At 41.9% G+C, this 24,308-nt stretch overlaps 1 protein-coding gene across 2 annotated transcripts in view; it reads left to right on the top strand.

The window, feature by feature from the left end:
* LOC309517597 (vomeronasal type-2 receptor 26-like) overlaps positions 1 to 22,548 on the top strand; it is a 62,947-nt gene extending 40,399 nt beyond the window's left edge. The window contains exons 6-11 of one of the 2 annotated variants that reach the window (XM_082196825.1): positions 5,396 to 5,531; positions 6,403 to 6,685; positions 7,381 to 8,244; positions 17,748 to 17,975; positions 19,324 to 19,450; positions 21,612 to 22,548. In XM_082196825.1, the coding sequence (XP_082052951.1) occupies positions 5,396 to 5,531; positions 6,403 to 6,685; positions 7,381 to 8,244; positions 17,748 to 17,975; positions 19,324 to 19,450; positions 21,612 to 22,510 (2,537 nt within the window). In that variant the 3' untranslated portion in view covers positions 22,511 to 22,548. The remainder of the gene's footprint in view (positions 1 to 5,395; positions 5,532 to 6,402; positions 6,686 to 7,380; positions 8,245 to 17,747; positions 17,976 to 19,323; positions 19,451 to 21,611) is intronic. The other variant, XM_082196826.1, reaches the window with a different exon arrangement.
* The last annotated feature ends 1,760 nt before the right edge of the window (positions 22,549 to 24,308 follow it).

Consider the following 24,308-nt stretch of genomic DNA (forward strand, 5'->3'; position numbering starts at 1 on the left):
TTATAACCCATGATCTCATCTTTGTAAGGTTAAAATACATCAGGCAATACTGAGCTAAATGGACCAGTGATCTGACTTGGTATAAAATACATTCCTTAGTTCCTGTTCTGAACAATTGATACAAGGATGATTTCTATTTATAGTTACCACCATCATCCAACTAAATTGCAGAATGTGGTTCCATATTGGCAACATATCTGAAATCTGAGTGTATTTTCTCTCTCTCCAGACATGGATGAATATGTTGCATGCCGTGAAGATCATTATCCAAACAGGGACCAATCACAATGCATTCCAAAGACAATCAGCTTCCTGTCTTTTAAAGAGCCTCTGGGGATGAGCTTAGCACTTTTTTCTCTTTCTCTCTCTCTCCTCACAGTGGTGGTCCAAGCCATCTTCATTAAACATCAGGACACACCCATTGTCAGAGCAAACAATCGGGACCTCACCTACACTCTCCTCACTTTCCTCCTGCTCTGCTTCCTCTGCCCATTGATCTTCCTCAGCCCTCCAGAAAGAATGAGCTGCCTGCTCCGACAAGTGGCATTTGGCCTTGTTTTCACAGTGACCGTTTCTTGTGTTCTGGCCAAAACAATCACAGTGGTTCTGGCCTTTGTGGCCACCAAACCAGGATCCAGAATGAAGAAGTGGGTGGGGAAAAGACTGGCAAGCGCTATTGTGATTTCTTGTTCCCTTATCCAAGTGGGCATTTGCATTGTGTGGTTAGGAATGTTTCCCCCATTTCCTGATTCTGACATGCACTCTGTGATGAGGGAAATCATTCTAGGCTGCAATGAAGGGTCAGTTGCCCTGTTTTACTGTGTCCTGGGCTACATGGGCTTTTTGGCCATTATCAGCTTTGTTGTGGCCTTTTTTGCCCGGAAACTGCCTGAGAGCTTCAATGAGGCCAGATTCATCACCTTCAGCATGTTCTTGTTTTGTAGTGTTTGGGTCTCCTTTGTTCCAGTGTACCTGAGCACCAAGGGGAAATACATGGTGGCTGTGGAGATCTTCTCCATCTTGGCCTCCAGTGCTGGCTTACTGGGCTCCATCTTTTTCCCAAAGTGCTACATCATTGTGTTGAGACCTGATCTGAACAGCAAGGAGAAGTTAATAAAGAGGAAATAATAAATTATCCTATCATCTTTGTTTTTTGTTTTAGTAGAATGTGGGCAATGTAATCTCTCATTATCCTTATTGTATGATTATATATATTTTTGTTTAGTTGCAATTGCTATTTGCAATTTATTTGAGAATTATCTGTGGTCACTGTGAGACAGTTTTCCATAATCTTTTTGGATTTCATGGTGCATTTGGAAAACAAAGAAGCTGTAGTGGATACCACAAAATATTGAGGGCTGTTTCATAGGATTCCCCTCACCCCTGTCTTTCTGCTATCCCTCTTGTTTTCCTTTGGCCTGCTTTTACAATGAAGGTTTGTGAACACCCTTTTGCCTTGGAGATGGGGACAGGGGAGGAGGTATTTGGCAAGGCTAGCTAAGAGTCCTTTTTATTTGTGTGTGTGCTATGTTCTGTATTCTAAATGCTTTTAAAATGTTGATTGATTTTATTTGTCAACTTATATGACTATTAGGTCTTAGGATATTTTTTGCTTTAAATCATTGGTGTAGGTCTTGGGAAGGAAGTCCTATTCCATTGCTGGTCATGGAGCAAACTAGAAGAGACATTTGTTCTGTTTTCTTTTCACTAAGGAAGCCGTAGGCATAGAGACCCGTGCTTAGGTACATGTGAATGTGTGAACTTCCCTGGGAGTTAGCATGTTGTTCCTTTATCCTCACTACCTGGTAAAAGCAGCAGGAGGTGGTATTGTAGCCAAGTGGGTCTTTAATTGACTTAGACATTCATTTCTGACAATGTCCTCTAACCAAATGAAACTCAGGGAAAACCAACCCTGCCAGCACCCCTGCGAAATCACCCAAAATTCTGAGTCAGGGTACTCAAGCTTTTTCCTGGACATCCAATGACTTTCCCCAAGACGAAAAGCAAAGGTCCACTCTTTGTCATCTCAGCCACAAGCCGACAAGTTACTCAGTAGCTATAAGCAAGCTGTCAGGCACCAGATTCAGAGCAAAAGCTTACAATAAGAAGCCACAAAAGCAAATAGAAGCAAATACTTTATTAGGAGATCACAGTACAAAACAGAACAATTTTACCTTAAAATTACAGTTAAAAAAAGGTACAAAGACACCTTTGGTACCTGAGTACAGACCGAAAATAACAGGAGCTGGCTTGTCTCACCCTAATCCCAACAATTAGAGGCACAGGCCCCACCAGCAAGCTTTATCCAAGCATACATGGTTGTTCTGAATGGGGACCATTTGACCTAGATCAAAGACCATAGTAAAGGCAGAAAGGGCCTGGATGCAAGAAGGCAGATTTTTGTTTAGCCCAGGGTGGTCCAACTTTTTATACCAAGTTGGCTGCAAGAGTACTTTGACATGGAACCCGCAGGCCTCACACAGCATTGTCTCACTGTGTGTGTGTGTGTGTGTGTGTGTGTGTAAGCACAATATTCTTCCCAGCAACCCTTGCTCATGACTCCCTTCCTATCACCTCACATCCAGTTACCTGGCAACCTTTCAAACCCGGATTCTGGATTTTATTTCAAATTGTATACATGTAATGGGCAATCGGGCTGGAGAGAGTGGAAAAGTACAAAAGACCGTGTACCTTGGGAAAGTGTTACTTGGTGGCCTTGACAAAACTGATAGGGTACGGCTAGAAAATTGGTTGTTTTGAGAACAAGGGAAAGAGAATCTTGGCAAGGGCAGAGTGAATCGAGTAGAAGGAGTATTGTATCTTTTAACTCTGTTTGGACCTTTTTTGATTGTTTTAATAGTAACTTATTGGACATAGCAACTAAAAAGCAACCAACCCCAAGTTCAGGCAGAAGGGGATAAGCCTTAGGGTGAATGGGTGGAATTCTTTTATGAATTGAGAAATGAGTTGATGAAGGAGATAAAGGAAAATTCGGATAAGACAGCAGATAAACTTATAGCCCAAATGGACAAAAATACTGAAATGGTGACAGAGCTGATTATTAAGAGAGAACCAGTGACAAAGAAAACAGAAGCGGTGGAGGTCTTGATGCAAGGGCTGGAGGAACTTTTTAGAAAAATGGAAACTGTGATTGATATGAAGAAATACCAGGAGACACTCAGGGCAGATATGGATGGCATGGGGGGTAGGCAGGAAATATTTGGGAATGCCTTGGTGGCTGAGATAAGGCAAAAATTACAGTCTCTGAGTCTACGAGGAGACTGTGAGAAAGGTGAGCAGGATTTTAAATCCGACTTAACTGATAGTCACCTTCCTGTGAAATTTAAATATGCCAAAGCTAGGAAAAAGAATGGGAAACACTTGTTGTATATGTGCAAAATAATGTAAATAAATTGATACATTGGCAGGCTCAGACTACACAGTTGCAATCAGCAAAATTTAGAAAATATTAGAAGAAGAAGAATTGATGAAGTATGTGTGAGGAAATGCAGAAGAATTTTGTTAATATAAGGAACCAGAAGAGGTAATGGAGGGAAGTCATGAGGTCTAAAGAAAACAAAGATAAGGTTTTGAAATGTTTTCGTGAATGGGGACAAGGGGAGGAATTTGTGGGGTTTTTTTGGTAGTTAGTTGTGGAAATTAATTGTGAAAAAACCCAATAAAAATTTATACACACACACACACACACACACACACACACACACAGTGGTGCCTCGCAAGACGAAATTAATTTGTTCCGCGAATTTTTTCGTCTAGTGAATTTTTCGTCTTGCGAAGCACGGTTTCCCATAGGAATGCATTGAAAAATCAATTAATGCGTTCCTATGGTCAAAAAAAGTCCAAACAAAGCCAAATTTGGTACAACAAGAGTTTATTAAGTGCTCTTTAAAGTCACACATACTGTAAAGACCATTTCAAAATTCATACCCAGAATTTTTTTAAAAAAACAGCAGAGTGGCCCAATTGTCACAGAAAATCATAAAAATGCAGAAAAAACCACAAGCTTCCAGATTCTTGCAAACCCCTCCCCAACTGTTTCCCCAGACACCCAGCACACAGAAATTCAAATCCAGATTTTTTTTAAAAAAAACAGCAGAGTGGCCCAATGGTCACAGAAAATCATAAAAATGCAGGGGGGAAAAACAAGCTTCCAGATTCTTGCAAACCCCTTCCCAACACCAAGTCCTTGAATTCCAAACACCCCAACCCAAAATCCACCCCCCCAAAAAAAGTTTTAAAAGCTTAACTTACCAAATAGCTGCAAAAGAAGTTTTGGAAAAGCTTCAAAAATCACCAAAGTCTTTAAAAACCTCAAAAAAGGCTACTATGTACACTGCGTTCTATGAGTTGCTCCTCAAAGTCAAGTTGCAACTGTATTAACGGTGTTAAGAAAAAGGAAACAAACTTGCAAGACGTTTTCGTCTTGCGAAGCAAGCCCATAGGGAAATTCGTCTTGCGAAGCAGCTCAAAAATGGAAAACCCTTTCGTCTAGCGAGTTTTCCGTCTTGCGAGGCATTCGTCTTGCGGGGCACCACTGTATATATAAACTAATGAATAGATGCCAACATTATTCCATTTCTCTACACCCTCAATGACTCACCTATGTTGGGTCAAATGTTCAGATAATCCAGTGCTCCACCAAAATTGTACCATCCCTTTTTTGTGGGATATTGAATTCCATTATCATTACCACTTCTGACTGAGTGTTAGAATCAGATCTAAGCAGAGAAATTGGCTGATAATTTTTATTCTTGTTATTTCCCAGCCCACCAACTCATTCATAACTTCTGCATTTCAACATATCACACTGTATATTGTAGCTTAAAATATTTTAAATATTCCTGATATTTTATATCCTTTATTTATTACAACCCACCTTAATGTGTATATTATAATATTTTACTTGCACCAATTTTTTTTTATTCTGTTCAGGTCCATAACAACATGTTTTTTGCCAGTTGTTCAATATTTCTGATGTAACGAGACCTAGTTATTACCTCATCGGTAATTACCAGTCTTGTCATAAACAAATCTCCCTTGGATAATGTCTCAATGGATTTCTAGAGAATACCAGCCAAAGTCTAAACAAGGGTATAAAAACCCCTTCCTGATATTCTAAGCAAGGGAGAGGTCAGAGACAGAGGAAGGATTTCTGCTTTTCTATTTGTCGAGTTGCAAAATAGGATTTTAATCTGTGAATTGTTAGAGAAGTGTTGTTCGTGACAAGGCAGAATATTGAAAATATGTTCTAGATGGAAATGAGTGTTTCTGATAAGAAATAGTATTTGCCTCAGTATGCTGTTGTTTATTGTGCCTCTTCTCTTTCATTTGCCACATATGGTGTGCAAACATACCACTAGTTGCGCCATCCAAGATCTGTCCAGAATTCCACATGAATACTACCAACCTGGTCATCTTATTATTGGCGGACTTGCTTCTCACCTCTTTACTTCTTTTGGCGAAGAAGACTTCACAGAAAGGCTACCTATCCATCAACTTCTTGATATCTTGTAAATACTTCATGTGTTAAGTAATCAGATGATACAAAAACATTCCCCAGCTCTAACCGGCTTACTCAAAAGCAAGTTCCACTGATTTCAGCGGGATTTCCTTCTAGGCATAAATGGTGGTGGTGGTGGGGACTTTTGCATAGCTGAGGCGTTGGCTTGGAAGGAGGGAAATGGAGATCTGAATGTGTCAGTGAGAAGAGGCTGCCCCTTGGTGTGCTCTCTGCTCCCCATATCCCACCAAATTTCTTCCAAGTAGAGTTTAACAATCAGACCCACAGTTTAAACTTGCTTAGTTTGAGATAGAAAGTCCTTCTCTCTTTTGAATACTGAACTTCACCTCAGAAAGCCTGGCGTGAGGGGTCTTAAAGCTCACTTCTCCTCTGAGGTAAAAGTTCTAAGAGTCCCAGGTGTTCTCATCCCAATCAGGCTAGACTTTTATGATGCTCCTATTTATAAATGTGTCACAGCTCTGAAAGTGATGAGAACTACTCCATTAAGTTAGAGTATCTACTTCTCTGCATTTCGATGCAGCTCATTTGATCAGTACCTGTAGATGAATGTATGTGTATGTTTTGCGCTTTCACATTTCACCAAATGTTGCTGTGCAGTGTTCCAGTCAAGTAATGTATACAAAATGCATATACTGGGGTAAAATGTAAATATATATATATGCATATATTAATGAAAGTGGTATATAAGCATACAAGTGGAATGCAACGAATTCTTTAAGGGGAAATTGCTTTGCAGATATGTGCATGTCAGAGCATAATTTGCATGAAAATGTTGAAGAATTGTCATGAGGTCCTAATTTCTATAAATGACAATTGCATAGCATATATCCCAAGTATACAGCATAAAATTCTCATTGCAGTATTTTGCCAAAGAACTACCAGCATATTCTGGCCTTGGTATTTGCTGTCAAGGAGGTCAATGAGAACCCCAAGATCTTACGTAATATCACCTTAGGATTCCACATCTATGACAGTTACTTCAATGAAAGGATGACCTACCGGGCTGCTCTGAATCTTCCCTCCACACTTATGCCCAACTACAAGTGCAACATCCAGAAACACCTGGTGGCAGTTATTGGGGGACTGGACTTTGATTCCTCTCTCCAAATGGCAAGTATCTTGGGCATCTACAAGATTCCTCAGGTAAGATGCTGCCTTGGGGACTTCACACTCATTCCCCATGATCATCTGACCATTTTATTTCCCCCTCAAGTATTAGTATTCATCCTAATACTTTCCTCCAAAAATCCATAAGTGTTGGACATCACATAAACATGTGTTTTAAAGAAGCATTATCCTTATTTATTCTCCAGTACGATGGCATTGTAGATACGGAATTCCCTTCTGTACAAATGTCCAGTATATTCTAAATTTTATCTTTTGGTGTATAAGAAATAGTTTATAATCTAGAGACACATTTGTTACAGAAGCTAAAATGTTGTCCCACTGTTCAGGTAAAATAGGAACCCCTAATCCATTATATCATTAATTTCTCAGTGCATGTCAAGGTGATTATTTGAAACCAAATACCTATATCTATAACCAATTGTTCTAGTAAAGCAAGGGGGATGAAATGGGGAAGGAAGATGAGGGGAAAGGAAAGGGAAGCTGCATTGCAGGATTGTAGGAAAACTGGCATGCAGCAGTAGAAGAGAAGGAGGGGGCGGCCTACAAGCACAGGGGGCACTCTGTGGAGGCTAGATCTGTGACTGCCCCCAGCTTTTTGGAGCCCCCCTCCTTGAGGCTACCACCTCATCTCACTTCTGGGCAGGCTGGCCCTGGAAGCACTTACCCAGTCCTTCTACATTTATGGATTATGTGCCTTTATTTTCCTTTAGCTCACTTATGGCTCCTTTGCTCCAGAGGATGCTGGTCAAAGCCAATCCACTTCCTTCTATAGGATGGCGCCCAATGAAGTCCATCAATACAGTGGGATTGTTGAGTTACTTCTGCATTTTGGTTGGACGTGGGTTGGGTTGCTTGCTGCAGGTAATGTCAGTGGAGAGAGATTTATTCACACCCTGAAAACTCTGCTTTCCCAGAAAGGCATTTGTTTGGCCTTCTCAGAGAGAACCGTGAAAACGGCATATTTGACTGAGTATTACGCCATGTATTCCCAATGGATCCAAATTTATCAAGTTATTATGGAGAATAAAGCCAAGGTTATTGTTGTCTATGGAGAAACAGAGTCCATGCTTAGCCTGCGAATAATGGTAGCACTTGGTGCAGTGGACAATGGAACCAAGACATCTGAGGGCAAGGTGTGGATTCTGACAGCACAACTGGACTTCAAAGCACTGACCTTTCAAATGAACTGGGATATGCAACTCTTCCAGGGTTCCCTCTTCTTTAGAATTCATTCAAATGTTGTACAAGGATTCAAAGCCTTTCTTCAGGTCCAAAATCCATTTGAGGCAAATGGAAATGGTTTTCTCAAGCAGTTCTGGGCACAGGTCTTTCTCTGTTTATTTCCAAACTCCAATACAGAGGAGCAGGCCAGTGGAACCTGTACTGGCGAGGAGAAGCTGGAAGATCTCCCGTCATCTGGCTTTGAGATGAGCATAACAAGCCACAGCTATAGTGTTTATAATGCTGTCTATGCTGTAGCACATGCTCTACATGCCATGTTCTTGCCCAGGACAAAATTCAAGGCAGTGGTGGAAGGAGGGATGCAAGAGTTTCAGAAGCTAAAGCCTTGGCAGGTAACGCCTATCCCATGGTACAATTTATTAGACCTGGGCAGTGATATGCAGCACAGTACCCTGAACATTTTCGAGCACTCAGTGCAGGATCATATCCCCTCCGTAACTTGTGTGCAGGGAAGCAGGAGGATATAATCCTCCTTCCCACGCAACTTCTCTGCACACAAGTTAAGAAGCAGATCTGATCCCACACTGAGAGGAGAGGTGAGAGCTGGCTGAGAGTGGCAGACAATGCTTAAAAAATGTAGCTGTGGCTGAGGAATGGAGGTGGGAAAGACCCCTAAAATGGCTGTCCATGACCAGCATAAAAGGGGGGGGGAGGGTTTTAAACATTTATTTATGTATGTACGTGCTTACTTACTGAAATTGTTAGTTGAAGTTATCTTTGTTAGAAATCCTGGGAAGCCAAGACCCAGTTTTCTGGCAAGGACTCTTTGGTGAGAGAACCCCAGCAGAGATTTAACATGGTAAAATAAAAGTGTGGAAATCTAGATTGTAAAACCGTAAATGTGTCCTTTCCGCTAAACCCCCAAACTCTGCACTTCCCTGTGGATTTTGGGGGTTTGCAGAGATGAATAAAGCAGACAACGAGATGTTTTCTTTCTGAGAGCTTGCGTGTGTGCCAGATGAAAGTGGGAGAGAGAGAGAGATTCTTCCTCCAGCCTCACAGCATCTCCTTTTATTCAAAGTTACAACAAGCATGGCCACGAATGTGCCAGTGGCTGATTGGCTCAATACAAGACAAAGAAACTGAAATCCTATTGGCTCATTTGTATGTAAGGCGGGCTTACATAGCTCCATAGATCTTTGGCACATGAAAGACAGAATGTTAGAGCTGTATTTAGACAGGCATATAAGCTCTTAATCCACCTATGACTAAGATTGATAATGTTATGACTAAGGTGTTTACTAATGTTTAGATTGTTATATAAACTCACACAATTAATTATACATTGAGGATTAACACATCATTGTGATTTACACATCATTGTGAACTAAAGGTGAACTAAAGAGAAAAAAGTGTGGTATGTAAGGAATGCTATGCAAAAGGATCTGTGCCAGGCACAGACCTTTAGCCTTGTGCGTGAAAGAGAGGGAGAGAAGCGTGATTGATTATAAACAGGTCTTATAGTCTGTTTTAGAAGCAAAGAGAAGATAGAAATAATTCCCAGAATGCAGGAGGAAAATAACCCGTGTTTTACTACACTGGGACATAGAAATAACATGTCTACATCTCCTCCTTTTTTTTCTTCTTTGCGAGGTAAGGCAACTAGGTGAATAAAGCAACAATGCTTCCGGATCAGTGGTTTGCCATCAAATGCCGGAAATAAAACTGCTAGGTTTGATGGGGCAAAAGTACTTCAAGATTAGTGGTTTGCCAACGAATCTCAAAATAATCCTACCCACATCTCCCCTTTTATTTTTGTTTTTTCTTACTGGTGGCGTTGCCATTTCGCATAATAGGCTGCAAGGAGCGCGCTAGGTGGTGGTGGAGGAGAGAGAAGGCGAGAAAAAAGATTTGTAAGGCTAGGAATGCATTGGAGAAAGCAACAAAACAAAATTAATATACATACAATAATAATGGTATAATAAAAGCCATCGCGTAGCCATTTGAGATTAGGTAGCCACGCCGTCGACCACAAGGAAAAGGAATCCCAGAGTCCGGAAAATCCGATATCCTCTTTGATGTGGTGAGTGAGATTTTGCAAATGAGAAATTTGCCTTTGAACGGCCTTAGAATTGTCAGTGATGTTAAAACAGCACATTTCCTCGAATTGTTCGCAACCGTAATGATGTACCATGAGTAGGTAGTCCAAAGTAGATTTCGACCTTAATAAACCGTTGCGAAGTTCAGCTTGCTCTGTGTTGAGAAGATGAAGCGCCTTAGACGTAATATTCAGGGATTTTGCTGCAGAGCAAGCTAAAGAATTAATATTTGCGCTATTACGCACAGCCAAACCTGGAACACCTAAGAGAGAGACAGCTAAAGAGATGTATTCAGACCTGCTAGGGAGAGAGACAAGATCATCACAGTCATCAGACAATTCAACACTACGCTGATGTCTAGAGTAAGAGAAATGATGTTTTTCAGGCAATATGATAGACAGACGGCTTAAGCAACAAGGTGTGCCGTGACTAATGTTTGCCGGAATGTAATTGAAAGTGTAACCTGGGCAGGACCAAAACCAGCCTGCTGGCAGTTCTGTGTACTTATATATATAAGAAATGTTTACATAATCAGAGCAATTGAAGTTATTTTTGCCCATTTTTATGCAATTTTGTTTCTTACAGTTGACCATACGTGCACAAATGGCATTATAAGAGGCCACATATGGTGTTGTCAAATCAATAGCTAAAGGTGGGCGTTCATGCATTTGCGTTCCCCAATTGTGATAACCTTTATACCCAAGGGTACGAAGTGAATCATTTTGAGGTAGGGATGTGTAAAACCAAGTATCATTCTGTATGTCATGAGGATCATGGCAAACTGGAATGAGACAAGAGCCAAGGATATCACCAATGGCTACTTGCTGAGTAAGGCAAAATGCTGAGACATTGAGCGTCCTTGCAAATGATTCCCATACATTTAACGATGTGGAATCACCAGTAGGAAGAGCTGAAGTAGAGAGAGGCAAAATTAAAATACTGAAAATGAGAATTATCATGGAATTCATATTAAGACAAGCAATGAGGGATAGAAGCTGGTTAGTAGGGCTTGCTTCCAGTTGCTGTTCTCTCCTATACTGTTCAGCTTGTAGAGAGAGCGATTTTATTTGGCCCCACGTCACTGGGGGATTGCGATGTCCCCGCTTACGAGTCCTGGGGGGGCTGGACGTCACATCGCGGGTGATTTGGAGTTGGTGGTTGAATTGAGGCAATGGATCCGGAAGAACCTGTCGCCACGCCATGGTGCAGCCGGATACAACGTGCAGGAACCCACCGAGCACCCTGTGGAGTAGAAACTGCAGCGTAACCCTTACCCCATGTAATCAATTTCACTGGTTCACTCCACTCATTGGAGGGTAGAATTTTATAGCGCACCAGTGGAGCTGGAAGAATTTCCTTTTGCTGGAAATGCTTTTGAAGACGTGTGTAAGATTGGTGATCCTGTATGGAGATATTCAAATGATTAAGAGTGAAAAGCACACTTGACAACCAACTTTCCTTTTCTGAAAGTGAGTTTGGAATGCCTGCTTTCTTTTCCTGCCTGATCAGTGCAGTTTTCAGGGTACGATGAGAGCGTTCAACTATAGCTTGACCTTGAGAATTATAAGGGATGCCAAACAGATGATGAATATCCCAAGTTTCACAAAACTTAGCAAAGCCTTTTGCACAATACGCTGGGGCATTGTCAGTTTTTATAGAATGAGGCTTGCCCATAACTGACATTGCACGAACAAGATGATTGCAAACATGTTTAACTTGCTCTCCTCTTTGAGGCGTAACCCAAAGGTAGCCAGAGTATGTGTCGACAGAGACATGCAGAAATTTCCAGGGTGAAAAAGGGGCAAAATGAGTTACATCCATTTGCCACAACTGATTTGCTTCCAGTCCACGGGGATTAACCCCAGGGCTGGGATGGCCAATCTGATTGGAGCATTGAGGACACTGCTGAATAATAGCTCTTGCCGCTTCCAATGAAATTTGAAATTGGCGGCTAAGGGCTTTTGCATTTTGATGATGAAAGGCATGACTTTCTATAGGAGAGACAGGCAAAATCTTTAGCAAAGAATCTGCTTTTGCATTTCCATCTGAAATGAAACCTGGAAAAGGTTGGTGAGAGCGAATGTGCACTACAAAGAGTGGGTGAGAACGATTAGAAAGAAGCAGTTGCAAAGACAGGAAAAGACTCAACAAGTTATCATCTAATAAAGGACTTACATAACTGCCTTGCATTCTACATATGACGTTTGAAACATATAAGCTGTCAACAATCAAGTTAATTGGTTGTAAAGAAAAATAATGCAGAGCTTTTACAGCAGCTGCAAGTTCAGAACGTTGAGCAGACTTTTGTGGGAGAGTGTACAGGCTATGCCACTCCTCATTCTGTTGCCAAGCAACAACTCCTCTAGAAGGAGCCCCGTCAGTGAAAACAGTCAGGGCATTCAAAGGAACAGGGGAAATGATAGAAGAGAAAGACATAGGGAATTGCTTGCTCATTTGCAGGCGCGTATCGGGTGGAATATGACAATCCACCTGACCCACAAAATCAGCGAACGCACACTGTAAATCCATGCTCGTGGAGAGAGCTGTTTCCCATTGTTCTAAAGGCATAGGGACAATAATTTGATTACAATCAACACCAAAAAGATGCTTACAACGTCGTCGTCCCTTGCTAATGAGCTGAGCAAGGAGATCCACTAAAGGGTTTACTGTGTTTCTTGGTGCATGATGTAAATAAAGCCATTCTAGTATATGAACTTTTGATGGACCTTTCTGAATAATTGCAGCAAAAGGTTTTACAGAATCCGTCATTATGACCAAATCAGGCATAACATTAGGAATCGCTCGATCCACCCAATGAATACGCATGAGTGCTTTCAACTGTGCAACAGTGTTCAGTTGATCAGAGTTCAAGGTGATTTGCTCACCTGGAGATTGATGGCCTTTTAAGGCTGAAAACAGTGGCCTTAGCACTTCAAGAGGGATTTTAAAATAAGGCCTTATCCAATTAATGTTTCCCAGCAATTGTTGCAGTTGTACATATTTCATTGTTTTTGAAACATGAAGTTCTGGGATTATTGGAATAGAGTAACTAGCTATCATTTTATGTCCTAGATACTGAAAGGGGGGAGATTCCTGGACTTTCTCTGGAGCAATTTTTAAACCATACAAAGACAAACTGGTTATTAAATCATGTTTCCAATTAGGGGGAAGGACTGGAGAATAAAAAAGTATATCGTCCGTATAATGCTGAATCTTAAGATGTGGGTACTTAAGACGAAAGGATTGAAGTGCCTTATCCACAAAATATTGGCACATAGTGGGGGAATTTATCATGCCTTGTGGCAGAACCTTCCAGTGGTATCTTTTAGATGGTCTACTATTATTTAATTCTGGAATTGTAAAAGCAAAAAATTTGCGATCCTTTTCATGCAGGGGAATAGAGAAGAAGCAATCCTGCAGATCTATTATAGCCAATTGATATGAATGTGGAATCATATTTGGATTAGGCATACCACATTGCAAAGGCCCCATGGGTTCAATAATACTATTTATGGACCTCAGATCGTGCAAAAATCTATATTTTCCATTTTTCTTCTTAATTACGAAGACTGGGCTATTGAAAGGGCTGACAGAAGGTTCTATATGGTCAGCTAATAATTGCTGATCGACCAATTGTCTCAAAGCAATCAATTTCTCTGTAGTAAGAGGCCATTGAGGAATCCATATAGGATCAGTGGACTTCCAAGTAAGTGGAAGCACAAACTTATTCATCTATTTGAATCGTTGCTTGTAATTGTTGCAACAAATCTCTTCCCCACAAATTAAGATGAATTTTGAGCACACAGGGCTGAATATATGCAATAACTTCAGAGCTATCAGGTAAAGAGACAGGCAGCCACTGTGCGCTTTTGCAAGAAGCCTGATTACCTCCCACGCCCCACACTTCAGGAGAAGTTTCAAGCGGCCAATTTTGTTCCCAAAAATTAATGGAAATGACCGAAACATCCGCACCAGTGTCTATTAGACCCTCTAATATTTTTCCATTGATTTTATACTTACGAAGGAGTTTCTCTCTTCCAATACGTTGGGTCACAGCTAGAAGCTGAGGGGAAAAAGATAAAGAGGGCTTGTGCAGATTAGTGTCAATTGCATAAACAACATCAGGTGGTGAAGGCAGCATCACCAAATGAGCAAAGGATTCACCCTTTGTTAACTGCATGGGCATATGGCTCCAAAATTGAACCATAATTGTGCCCACATAGTCAGGAGGCAAGGCACCTGGGATGACATGAATGCCTTGTTTTGCAGCAGAAAATTTTGGTAAAATTAAACCTGTGATATTAGGAGGAAGTGGACCTGCCATTTGGCTGGCCATGATTATGATTTCACCAGGCAATGCAGTGTTTTTGGTCTCTTGATTAATCAAATCAATGGCAAATTCAGAAGGCATATTTTTAGTAACTTTTGCAGCAGCAGAAACTAAAGGCTGACATCTCTCTATTCTTTGGGGCCCGAGAGACTGGGCCCAGTGAAGTTTCCCTGAGATCTACATTGATTTGCCCAATGATAGCCTTTTCCACACTTTGGACATTTTTTGGAAGGTCTGGTCGTGGTATTTGCATTATTATTCTTCTGTGCAGTCCCACCTTGGGCCTTGCACTGTTTTGCAAAATGACCTGGACGGTGACAATTATAACAGTTTCCTGTTTGTATCACGGAAGCGTGAAGTGCATTGGCAAACAAAGATATTGTATGAGATTGACTCCCTACTTCCGAACACGCTTTTATCAAATCTGCAAGGGAATATGTTGAACGGCTTATGATTGATTGCAGCATTTTTTTACAGTCCGTGTTAGAGTTCTCATAAGCCAATTTTTTTAGCAACTCATTTTGAGCCGTTTCATTATCAATCTGTCTGCAGATAGATTCCTTCAATCTATCCACAAATTGATGGTATGGCTCTGTATTCTGCTGTTTAACATTTACAAAAGAACTCAGTGGCTGTCCTGAGACAGGAATTTTACGAAATGCACGCTGCACGCAAGTTGCAGTGCGCTGAAGGTGTGAAGGTGACAACACGGCTTGGGCAGCCAGGGTCTCAAATGGAGGAGCGCCGAAAAGCTGGCTTGCTGTATGCGTTTGATCAGCGAGAGCTATAGCGGCATGTTTAAATTCATTTTCAAAAACTAAAAATTGCGCTGGAGATAACATCATCCTCATCAGATCTTTCCAGTCCATCGGAATCATTGTAAAAGAGGTAGAAATTCCCTCTATAATTCCCATTACATAAGAAGATTTAAGACCTGAATCACTAATGGCTTTCCTGAGATCTTTCATGACAGCATAAGGCAATTTTTCATGATAAACTTGTAATTGCTGGCCTCCAGGAGCATTTTGATATGTGAGAGGAAAAATTAATGGCATTTCACCAGCCCATGCAGCTGTTTCTTCCAATGAAAAAAGCCCATCCTGCTTAGCCTGTAAAAGCCCAGCACGGACGGCTCCATATTGTTTTGGCAAAGCAGCATGGTCTAAAGACAAAGAGGAAGGGACAAAGGCATGCTGATTTGCTTGTTCAGGCAGAAAAGGGGGGTGAGGGGGGATTGGGGGGGAATTTGTAAACTGAGAAGGAGCAGCAGCAGAAAAAACAGCAGGCTGAGCCACAACTTTTACAGCAGGGAGAGGGGGAGGGGTCTCAGAAAGCTGAGACGACGCAGGAGCAAGGGAAGGAGAAAAGGGAGGGGGATTTTGGCTAGGTAATGAAGGAGACAAAGGAGGCAGAATCAGAGGGTATGGTGGGGGAGGTGTTTCTGCAGTTGCCAGCAATGGAGAAATTGAAAGAGAGGCTTGTTCTAATTTCGCAATGGCGGTAGCACACTTTTGCCATGTGAGTAGGCAGCTGATTTGGGCACGTGGCTCAGAGAATAAAATTTTGCCGATTTTCTCCCATGTGCTAATTTGCAATGTGCCTTCTGCTTTATAAAAAGGACATTGATGATTTATTTCCTGCAGCAGCTGTTCAATCTCTTTTAGAGAAATTTGGACTTTATCTATTGTCTGTCTTACTAACGAAAGAAGCTCTTTCGCGTGAGCCTTTTGCACCTTACTTAAATCCCCTCCCATACTAACGAATTAAGCGCTTTAGACTTTTTCCCAGTCGGATTAGTATGAGGAATGCTTTTGGCTCTAAAGGGATCTCTTTTGGGATCTGATTACTTACCCTTCTTCAGGATCACGTCAAGGGGTCACCAGATGTGGATTTTGGGGGTTTGCAGAGATGAATAAAGCAGACAACGAGATGTTTTCTTTCTGAGAGCTTGCGTGTGTGCCAGATGAAAGTGGGAGAGAGAGAGAGATTCTTCCTCCAGCCTCACAGCATCTCCTTTTATTCAAAGTTACAACAAGCATGGCCACGAATGTGCCAGTGGCTGATTGGCTCAATACAAGACAAAGAAACTGAAATCCTATTGGCTCATTTGTATGTAAGGCGGGCTTACATAGCTCCATAGATCTTTGGCACATGAAAGACAGAATGTTAGAGCTGTATTTAGACAGGCATATAAGCTCTTAATCCACCTATGACTAAGATTGATAATGTTATGACTAAGGTGTTTACTAATGTTTAGATTGTTATATAAACTCACACAATTAATTATACATTGAGGATTAACACATCATTGTGATTTACACATCATTGTGAACTAAAGGTGAACTAAAGAGAAAAAAGTGTGGTATGTAAGGAATGCTATGCAAAAGGATCTGTGCCAGGCACAGACCTTTAGCCTTGTGCGTGAAAGAGAGGGAGAGAAGCGTGATTGATTATAAACAGGTCTTATAGTCTGTTTTAGAAGCAAAGAGAAGATAGAAATAATTCCCAGAATGCAGGAGGAAAATAACCCGTGTTTTACTACACTGGGACATAGAAATAACATGTCTACACTTCCCTATCACAAAGATGGACCACACATTTAGTAAGTCACAACAATCAAAGATCAGATTCATGTGCTTTTCTATATAGCAGTCACAAAATGGTAAAATTTCCTAAACTATTGGTATAGAAACATTAGATTCAGACTCCATTCTTGCCAGAATCAAAGGAGGTTGGTTAAAATATGTGGCTAGAGGGAGTAGTTCACACACAGAATTCACATGTAGACTGAGTAGAACAAAAGGCTTTGTTACCCATTTCCTCCCGAGGTGAAGGAAAGTGACTTAGGCTAAGTTTGGTAGGACAGCTTACTCTATGGCATTAACCACTTTGTGCATTAATCAGACGCAAGCATACTGGTTACATGAGGCTGGTTACCCTAGAATTCCTTTGGGACGGGATACAGTAATACCTCTGCGAATGTCCACCTTGTCTAGCGTCCATTCCAGTGAACGTCCACAGCAAACTTGAAAGTATCATAACGGGTTACTTCTGGGTTTGCTGCTTGCACATGTGCAGAAGCACTAATTCGAGCTTTGTGCATGCGCAGAAGCACAAACCACTCCGAGCACATGCGCAGATGCGGCGCTTTGCCCTGTGTCCTTTTTGGCTAGTGGCCGGGGCTCCAGAACAGATCCCAGTTGCAAAACGAGGTATGACTGTATACAAGCAGTCGGACCTAAAAAGCATGGATTTCCCCCCTCATTTCCTCTTTTTTTTTGGGAATACATTGGGATTTTCCCATAGAAAACAATGGAAATCGTCAGCTTGCTATGTGAACACTCTCAGGAATGGATTATGTTTGCATAGCACTGCCTGCATATACTGACAGTCTGGAGACATCCTGAGTGGCAATAAGGAGAGACATTAACATGACTTTATGATTTCTATTTTCCTTTCAATGCAGCTCCATCCCTTTCTTAGGAGTGTCTCCTTTAACAACTCTGCTGGGGAAACGGTATCTTTTAGTGCAAACGGGGAAGTAGAAGCTGGCTTTGATATCACCAACCTGGTCACTTTTCCAAATAACTCCTTCTTGAGGGTCAAGGTTGGAAGGGTGGGTGTGGAGGCTACACCTGACCAGCCATTCACCCTTGATGACAGCAGAATGGTGTGGCACAGAAGCTTTCACCAGGTGAGGCATAATTCCTACATCTATGAGAGAGAGGGAAATAGAATGTTATTGCACTTACAGATCATCAGTCCAGCACATACCTGCCTTTCCAGCCAGATTCTAAACATTTTCCTCTGCACTGCTTAAGAATAATAGAATCATAGAGTTGGAAGACATCCTGAAGCTCATGAGGTCCGGGATACAGGAATCTCAACATAAGATGATCTTGCTGGCTCAGATCAATGCCCAGCTAGTGCAGAATAATGCCATTGGCCAATCTTGTCCAACATTTTCCTTGAGAATAGTAGAATCATAGAGCTGGAAGTCATCCCGAAAGATATGTGGCCCAACCCAATTTGTGCCAGGAGGACCAGTTTTAGTTCCTTCCACACCGGAAAAAAAAATCCCACCTAAGTTACTATTGGTAAAGGTAAAGGGACCCCTGACCGTTAAGTCCAGTCGTGACCGACTCTGGGGTTGCAGCGCTTATCTCGCTTTATTGGCCAAGGGAGCTGGCATACAGCTTCTGGAGAACCAGAGCAGCGCACGGAAATGCCGTTTACCTTCCTGCCAGAGCAGTACCTATTTATCTACTTGCACTTTGATGTGCTTTCGAACTGCTAGGTTGGCAGAAGCAGGGACCAAACAACGGGAGCTCACCCCATCACGGGGATTTGAACCACTACCTTCTGAAATTAATTAATTTTGTGGTCTAGTTCTCAGCTCAAAAATGGACCAAAATAATTTGAAAAATACACACTGAAGTACAAAATACGTTTGAAGATGCATCAATTAAGACAAAAAGCATGGCAGGAAGTGTGAAGGAAGCTTCTAAGAGCATTTGGTTGAACTCCTTTACAGTTTCATATTTGGGGACCAAGATAACAACACAAAGTTCCAAATTCATCATCATCAAGCCTTTTATTGGCATCACATACAAACATCCAAAACAAATCAATACAGAATTATCACTTTCCCAGGGGCACAAAACATTTGCTAAAAGAAAGGAGACAGAGCAGTATATCGTCACAAAAGTTCCAAATTATAGGGAGGCTTCTAACCATGTTAAGCCTTTTTAATACTTTCTGCTCAGTATGGGAAGGCTAGTGATGAACAAGTATTCATTTTATGTATGGGGGGGAGGGCTGGTGAAAATGAACTCCCAGTTCCCTTCCCAGTTTAGGCATTATTTTCACAGACGGTCAGTTTCAGCATTCTTTTTTAAAACTGCTAATAGCAAAACAAATAGTTTGGTTCTCAGTAGTTTAGTGTCTTCCTACTGCTGGCTTGGGGGTGGGGATGAAGCCCAAAGCACTGATAATTTCTGTGTGCTAAAATGTTTATGTTTTTTTTTTTAAAAAATGGGCAGGTTCCACCCCTTTCTGAGTGTAACCCAAACTGCCCTCCTGGTTCCAGCAAGAAAAAGAAGGAGGGGGAGCAATTCTGCTGCTATGATTGCGCTCCATGTCCTCAAGGCAAGATTTCGTCCCAGAAGGGTAAGAGACACAAGATATGTACTTTTCAAACATATGTCATGTTAGAAGTTGTTGGAAAAATTAAGTAAATAGGTAAATAATTGCTAATATGGCAGACCCTCCAAGTGTCCCTATTTTCCAGGGACATCCCTGAGTTAGAGAAGCCATCCTGGTTTCTGATTTGTTCCCAGAATGTCCCACTTTTCCTTTGGATGTCTCTATTTTCATTGGAGAAATGTTGAAGGGTATGAAGTTATCTGACCCGAACTGTCTGAAGGCAATCCTATATAGGGAAGGTTTTTAAATGTTTAATGTTTTATTATTATTTTTATATATGTTGGAAGCTGCCCAGAATGGCTGGGGAAACCCAGTAAGATGTGTGGGGTAAAAATAGTAAAATTATCATTATGGAATGGGACATCCCTATTTTCATCAGAGACATGTTGGAGGGTATGATATGGTAAGAATTTACTTCTAAACCATTCGTTCTTGATGAGGTGAGGGAACAAACCTTTAAATAAACTCCAACAAAGAGAATATGCAAGCAAAGTGTCCAGTAGGGACCTGGTTTATGAGAGAAGCTATTGCAATGAGGCAGCCTCGCTAAATCAGTTGTTCAGCTAACCGCCAGTTAGACAAACTGCCTGAAAGCACATTTTAACAAAGATTTTATTGGGTTTTTCACACATAAACATACATCATATAACATCATTATAGAATGCGTACCACAAGAAAGGTTACATGTTAAGGGGTGAAAAAGTCCCTGTTTTATGTTTCCCCTCATTTATCTTGATTAGTCAAACTCTGGAGCTCCAGATATAAGCTTTTACTCACTTATTGTACATCTTCCTTGACAACTAGACATTCAGAAAGTGCCATAATCCATTCCTGTATCTTCTCACAGCTTATGGAATCACAAGGAAACCACAGGGCTTGTAACTTACAACATCCTAGCCACTTGTGCCCTCTGGCTAAACATACAATCCTTCAGGGGCAGATAAGCAAGGAATGCAGTGATTCGGCAGTTTATCTGGTATAGGGGAGCAGCATAAAAGAGTTACACAAATGCAGGAATATACGAATCAAAATCATTATTTGATACATATGTTCTATATAGAAAATAAATGCAATTACTATGGGATATACAAAAAAGTATTGACTGTCTAAAGTAAAACTTCTACATTGGTAATATAGTCCATTTTGTACATATTGTTTAATTGGAGGTCTGCATCAAAAGTTTTTAGACAAGCATACATTTTGCAGGGTCACTGTGTTTTGGTTAATGTGTTGGTCAAAACAGTGCAATTTAGATGACTTACCCAGTCAAATTTCAATAAAACAAAATTTCTCCTCCATCTCTATTAGCAGACAGCCCCAATAAATGAATATGTACCTTATTCTAAAAAGAAAAGGTTTATCACCAATGATCTAATCTTTGTTTGAGGTTAAAATAAGGCAGGCAGCACCTTGTTTTAGAGGGGGAGAAAAAGAAAAAAAATTCTCCCCCTCTCTGCTCAGCGCCCCTTCAGCGAAGAGGCAGGAGAAACGGAGCCCCTTCTATTTCTCCTCCCGCTTCGCTGAAGGGGCGCTGCGCAGCTCTCCCTCTCTGCTGAAGGCAGGAGAGTCATGCTCTCCTGGCTTCAGCGACAGGAACCTGAAGCCTTTGGAGCGCAGCGTGAGTTCCTGCTGCACTCCAAAGGTTTCAGGAGACTATCCCTGAAGCCTGGAGAGCGAGAGGGGTCGGTGCGCACCGACCCCTCTCACTCTCCAGGCTTCAGAGAAAGCAACACGTAGCCTCCGGAGCGTGGAGGGAGCGCTCCCTCTGCCCTTCAGAGACCTCGCATTGCTATCGCTGAAGCCAAGGAGCCTGCATTCGCTCCACAGGACACACACACATTTCCCCTTCATTTTTGGAGGGGGAAAAGTGTGTCCTATAGAGCGAAAAATACGGTACTACAAGGAAGAATCGTATTTGTGGTCACCAATCTTTCCCATCTAAACTGCACAATGTATCTTATGGGGACACCCCAAATAACATAGCACACAATGCTGAGGTGGAGTTCTCATGCATCACTTTCAATCTGGCTTGTCTGGAAAAATCTTTAACCCTAACAGTTCCATACTAGCAGCACTGGAAGCTCGTCAACACATCTGAACTCTGAAATGATTATTTCCTCTCCAGATATGGATGATTGTGTTGGGTGCCCCGAAGATCACTATCCAAACATGGAACAATCGCAATGCATTCCAAAGACCATCAGCTTCTTGTCTTTTAAAGAGCCTCTGGGGATGAGCTTAGCATTGTTTGCTCTTTCTCTCTCTTTCCTCACAGTGGTGGTCCAAGCCATCTTCATTAAACATCAGGACACACCCATTGTCAGAGCAAACAATCGGGACCTCACCTACACTCTCCTCATTTCACTCCTGCTCTGCTTTCTCTGCCCGTTGATCTTCCTTAGCCCTCCAGAAAGAGTCAGCTGCCTGCTCCGACAAATGGCTTTTGGCCTTGTTTTCACAGTGACTGTTTCTTGTGTGCTGGCCAAGACTATCACGGTGGTTCTGGCCTTTGTGGCCACCAAACCAGGATCCAGAATGAGAAAATGGGTGGGGAAAAGGCTTGGAAGCGCCATTGTGTTGTCATGTACCATTATCCAAGTGGGCATTTGCACTGTGTGGTTAGGAACCTCTCCCCCATTTCCTGATTCTGACATGCACTCTGTGATGAGAGAAATCATTCTAGGCTGCAACGAAGGGTCAGTTGCCCTGTTTTACTGTGTCCTGGGCTACATGGGCTTTTTGGCCATTGTCAGCTTTGTTGTGGCCTTTTTTGCCAGGAAATTGCCTGAGAGCTTTAATGAGGCCAAATTCATCACCTTCAGCATGTTCTTGTTTTGTAGTGTTTGGATTTCCTTTGTTCCGGTCTACCTGAGCACCAAGGGGAAATACATGGTAGCTGTGGAGATCTTCTCTATCTTGGCCTCCAGTGCTGGCTTACTGGGTTCCATCTTTTCCCCAAAATGCTACATCATTGTGTTAAGACCTGATCTGAACAGCAAGGAGCAATTAATAAAAAGGAAGTAGTAAATTATCCTATCAGCTCTGTTTTTCGTTTTACCAGAATATGGACAATATATTCTCTTTTTCCACATCATGTCACGTATTTTATGTTTCGTATTGCCTGGTATTTTCTGGAAATCTTCAAAGATTTTAATTTATGTCCATTGGCCTGCGCTCAGGCCACCCAATTTCTCTCTCTCTTTTCCCTCTTGATTTGGATTTTTTTCTTCTCCCCCCCACCTATTGTGTGTGTGTGTGTGTTTTTTTTTTTTTGTTTAGTTCCTTTACCACTCTTTTCTTCTTTCACTCTCTTCCAGATTGTGCAAAGTTTCCTCTTTCCTTCCAGCTCCTTTTGTCTCATGCTTTTACACTTGTCAGTCCAAAAGGAGGAGGAGGATTTCTATATGGTAAATGCTTCAAAGTAGGGACTTCATCTGTGGTATGTGGCAAATGGGACCTGCAACCAAATGTTGCAGTGCGTTCTGCTGCTTCTGTTTAGAGTTCCAGCCAGCTCTTCCCTCCAAGTGCATTAATCACAAACACACACACACACACACACAGCGGGTCGCCCCATTCCATAATGATAATTTTATTCTTTATGCCCCACGCAACGGACTGGGTTGCCCCAGGCACGCTGGGCGGCATCCAACATGTATAGAAACATAATAAAACACTAGACGTTTTAAACAAAACCCTTCACTGTACAGGCTTGCCTTCAGATGGCTCGGGAGTCGGAGAACTCCATACCCCCCAACATTTCTCCAATGAACAAAGGGACACCCTAAGAAAAAAAGATGAACAGTAATCCTTCAAGTGGGTTGATTGGTTCGGCTAGACGTTAGTTAATGGGTTAATTGGTGAGCAATGAGGTGAAGGGGAGGGACAGATGCCTTGTCAATCAAAGAATGCCTGGTTAACCAACCAGAGGCAGCCTTGTCAATCCCAGCAGCCTTTGCAACCAATCAGAGGCAGCTTTGTCAATCCCAGCAGCAGGTATAAAACCAGCAGGCCATTGGCCTGCGCTCAGGCCACCCAATTTCTCTCTCTCTTTTCCCTCTTGATTTGGATTTTTTTCTTCTCCCCCCCCCACCTATTGTGTGTGTGTGTGTGTGTGTGTGTGTGTGTGTGTTTTTTGTTTAGTTCCTTTACCACTCTTTTCTTCTTTCACTCTCTTCCAGATTGTGCAAAGTTTCCTCTTTCCTTCCAGCTCCTTTTGTCTCATGCTTTTACACTTGTCAGTCCAAAAGGAGGAGGAGGATTTCTATATGGTAAATGCTTCAAAGTAGGGACTTCATCTGTGGTATGTGGCAAATGGGACCTGCAACCAAATGTTGCAGTGCGTTCTGCTGCTTCTGTTTAGAGTTCCAGCCAGCTCTTCCCTCCAAGTGCATTAATCACAAACACACACACACACACAGCGGGTCGCCCCATTCCATAATGATAATTTTATTCTTTATGCCCCACGCAACGGACTGGGTTGCCCCAGGCACGCTGGGCGGCATCCAACATGTATAGAAACATAATAAAACACTAGACGTTTTAAACAAAACCCTTCACTGTACAGGCTTGCCTTCAGATGGCTCGGGAGTCGGAGAACTCCATACCCCCCAACATTTCTCCAATGAACAAAGGGACACCCTAAGAAAAAAAGATGAACAGTAATCCTTCAAGTGGGTTGATTGGTTCGGCTAGACGTTAGTTAATGGGTTAATTGGTGAGCAATGAGGTGAAGGGGAGGGACAGATGCCTTGTCAATCAAAGAATGCCTGGTTAACCAACCAGAGGCAGCCTTGTCAATCCCAGCAGCCTTTGCAACCAATCA

Source organism: Podarcis vaucheri, assembly GCF_965113315.1.
Source record: "Podarcis vaucheri genome assembly, chromosome: 13".
NCBI classification, from domain to species: Eukaryota; Metazoa; Chordata; class Lepidosauria; order Squamata; family Lacertidae; genus Podarcis; species Podarcis vaucheri.